The sequence below is a fragment of the Gekko japonicus genome, unplaced genomic scaffold (genome assembly GCF_001447785.1).
Source record: "Gekko japonicus isolate JY-2015 unplaced genomic scaffold, Gekko_japonicus_V1.1 scaffold2040, whole genome shotgun sequence".
Classification (NCBI taxonomy): Eukaryota; Metazoa; Chordata; class Lepidosauria; order Squamata; family Gekkonidae; genus Gekko; species Gekko japonicus.
Window position 1 is genome coordinate 281,107 of NW_015164252.1, and position 3,641 is coordinate 284,747.

General features: G+C 46.7%; 1 protein-coding gene across 1 annotated transcript in view; it reads right to left on the bottom strand.

The window, feature by feature from the left end:
* Nucleotides 1–3,641, bottom strand: part of LOC107108252 (anthrax toxin receptor 2-like) — a gene marked incomplete at its 5' end in the record, with an annotated part of 90,343 nt that overhangs the window by 75,305 nt on the left and 11,397 nt on the right. Inside the window, one exon of the mRNA XM_015408663.1 lies at nucleotides 3,049–3,129. Coding sequence (XP_015264149.1) covers nucleotides 3,049–3,129 — 81 coding nt within the window. The remainder of the gene's footprint in view (nucleotides 1–3,048; nucleotides 3,130–3,641) is intronic.

Consider the following 3,641-nt stretch of genomic DNA (forward strand, 5'->3'; position numbering starts at 1 on the left):
CAGGGCAGCACAAAACGGTATCCAATGAGTAAAGTCAACTCATGAGTATTTCCAGCAGTTGCTATTCGTATTCCAGTGGTTTCAACTTTTCCAGGCCTCGGAGCCACCTGTAACTCCTCAGGAGCAACGTGGGAACCACTGAGTTGCAAGAACTTGACAGGAAGTCATATGATATCTTAGTCATGTGACAGGAAGAGAGGAAGTCAGAGTTATGACCTCAACAGTTTTAAAGGCAGGACCACAGGCAGAAGATCAAGAGAGCCTGTGACAGGAAACACAAGCTGAGCAACAGGCCAAAGGTAACAGAAATGGCGGAACCCTCTCCCAAGCTGAATGACCTTGCTGTCCCTGATGTTCCTCTCAACGTGGAGCAAGACAGGGCCATGATTCACATACGGAAGGCCACTATTCTATGAATAGTTAGGGTTGTACAATTAAAGGAATCCTGAGGTTTAAAGGTAAAGGTTTCCCTTGCTCGAAAGCCAGTCGAATCCAACTCTAGGGGGCGGTGCTCATCTCCGTTTCAAAGCCGAAGAGCCAGCGCTGTCCAAAGACGTTTCCGTGGTCATGTGGCCGGCATGACTAGACACTGAGGCGCACGGAACGCTGTTACCTTCCCACCAAAGCGGCACCTATTTATCTACTTGCAATTTCTTGCTTTCAGACCATTAGGTCGGCAGGAGCTGGCACTAGAGAACGGAGCTCACTCCGTCACGCGGCACTCGGGTCTCGAACTGCTGAACTACCGACGTTCCAGTCTGCAGCTCAGCATCTTAACCACTTGAGCCACCACGGCCCTAAAGGAATCCTAGTTGACCTTTCATTGATCAACTGACTGATTCTACTTTGCTCCTTGCAAGTGGATAAAATAACAGCCGTGAAAAAAAAACTGTTTACAGATCATGGAAATGTGCATTGTAGCAGACATATTCTTAGGAGAGGCCTCCTCTCCTGTGTAAGAGAGAAGGCAGAATGCCTCCTGAGGATACCACTCTGTATTCTCTAAGTACACACATGAACACACACACAAAGTTGCCGTATACTGAATTAGACCACTGGTCCACCAAAGTCAGTATTGTCTACTCAGACTGGCAGCTGCTGTCCAGCATCTCAGGCAGAGGTCTTTCGTATCTCCTACTACCTGATCCTTTTTAACTGGAGATGCTGGGGACTGAACCTGGGACCTTTAGCATGCCATGTAGATGCTCTACCACTGAGCCACAGAACACCTTACAAATTGATCAGAAATTTTCTAATGGCTCAGATCACCTGAAAAACAGACTAACAATTGTAGCCATGATTCCATTTACTGTTGAAAGACAAAGGATTATTTCCCGTGGATTTCTTCCTCAGGGACGGTACTTTCTACTAGAGCAAAGAGTCTTCCCCTGAGGTATGATTGGCCCAGGGATCCTGGAGGTTTTTTGCCTTCCTCTAGACATAGACCAGGGATCACTGGGGGAGTGGGGGGGCTAGCTGGGAATTCCCTGTGTTGTGTAGGCGGTTGGACTAGATGACCCCTGGGGTCCCTTTCCACCTCTATGTTTCTATGTTCTATGAAGCTCTGAAGAGCCTTTTCTGTCAAGGTAAGTCTCATTGTGTGGGAGAAACGAGCCACTGCTAGCAGAACAGATCCACGCGATTCAGTCCAGAGTCTGGTGGTGCTACCACAGTATCTTGGATAGCTAAAGGAATACCCCAGCAACTTCATCTACCTGAGCCTGCCCATTTTGGGAAAAGTCTATTTTTCATATTCTTTGTAAACCAAATGGGAATGACCAAATTTATTCCTACGTATCAAATCAGCACTTCAATCCCCCCCAAAAAAATGTTCTGCCTCTTCCCCAATGTCTTCAAAATTCACAGAAATGTCATGCTGCTGTTTGGGTATCACCAAATAATAACAAAAAAAGGGTAGAATGCAGCAGGTCTACCAGGTGTTCTTTGATACCCCTACTGTTGGCATGTAAAGTACTGGTGATTCAAGAGTTTGCGGATTCGCTCCAGTCCTCTGGTTTATATTAACTGCATGCAAATTAAATTTAGAGCTATAGCAAAGTTGCATATTTTACGGGACTTCCACGACCCCCATAGAGGCCTCAACTTGAAATAAAGACCACTCCCCATCAATGTTTCCTCTAAGCTGTGGAGTCTTGTGAGCAAAAATTCTACTTTGTGAGCTACTGGCATTAAAGTTGTGAGTGAGCGATTTGGCTGCTGCATAAATTAGTTTGCTCTTGAGCTAAGACAAAAACGTGTGAGCCGGAGGCTAAAAAACTGTGAGCTAGCTCACACTAACTCAGCTTAGAGGGAACACTGATGATGGCATATAACATCAGCTTTGAGGTCTACTCAGGTCTCCGCTTCGGGCTGTACAGGTTCATACAGGCCTGATTCATAGATACAAGAAAGTTGCAGGAGAAAAATCTTTGGAGCAGAGTTATGTAAAGGCAATCCATGTGCCAAGCTACTTCTGTAGGCTACAAACCTCATCTTAAGGCATATGCACATATGTTATGTCATCAAGTAATTTCCAGCTTATGTCAACCCTATGAATTAATGACCTCCAATACATCCAATCACTAACACCTTTGCTCAGGTTTTGCAAACTGAAGGCCATGGCTTCCTTGACTGGGTCAATCCATCTCATGTTGGCTCTTCCTCTTTTCCTTCTGCCTTTGACTTTTCCCAGCATTACTGTCTGTTCCAGTGAGTCTTGTGTCTTCCCACAATGTGGCCAAAGAAGGTTCTGCTAATTTCAAATGCAACCCCCTTTTGTTCTACAAGATAGACTGCCTGTTGTAGGGAAGCCCCATGGCACAAACACTTGTTGTTTCGAACCACTTTCACACCATTACATTTCAGCGCCTTTTGTCTCCACCACATAAAGATTCTTGCCGGTCCAGTAATTATCCAAACCAGCCCTGTGAATCTCTGCCAAACACAAGCACATCCCTCTGTGTACCAAAAGGAGCCGTCTGGAGAGCAGTTATTCAGTCTTAAAGAGACAGCTGCGCATCTCAGAGCTGCCTGCGCATACACACAAACCTCATCTCCTTGCTGCGGTCGCATCAAAGACACCCGGTCGTACTGCCGTCTCAGCAAAGCCCACAGTGCGTCAAGTCGACCCTGCAAAGAGGAGACCAAGAGGGTTTCTGATTAGCCGGCACACGGTACAGCAGTTCTCAGAAAAAAGCGTTTACCGTCCATGGACATGTCCCGGGGAGCATCTCCGGCCAAACAGCAGTGCGGTGGGATGAGCGCTCTTTAAACGGGGGGCTATTAGGCATCAATTCTGCTTAATGGGGACACATTGAGCCAGCGATGTGTGATCAAGTAAGTGGCTCTTAACAATGAGTTAAATGAGTGTGAAACTCTAAGTTCTGGCATTTTACAACTTTTGGGGAGGTTTTGCTTTTTCCCCCCTTCCACACTACCTGAAGATTAAAAAAGGGGAGCGGTGGCACAGAGGATTTATCCTCTGGTTAACATCTGAACTAAACAGAGCTGCTGTCAGTTCTAGCCCGCGCTGGTGTGAGCTACCACCCTTGTCCCCAGCTCGCCGTCCACCCAGCAGTTCGAAAACTTCGGCGAGTAGATAAAATGGGTACCACTCCTTAGAGAGGGTGGGTACACTAAAC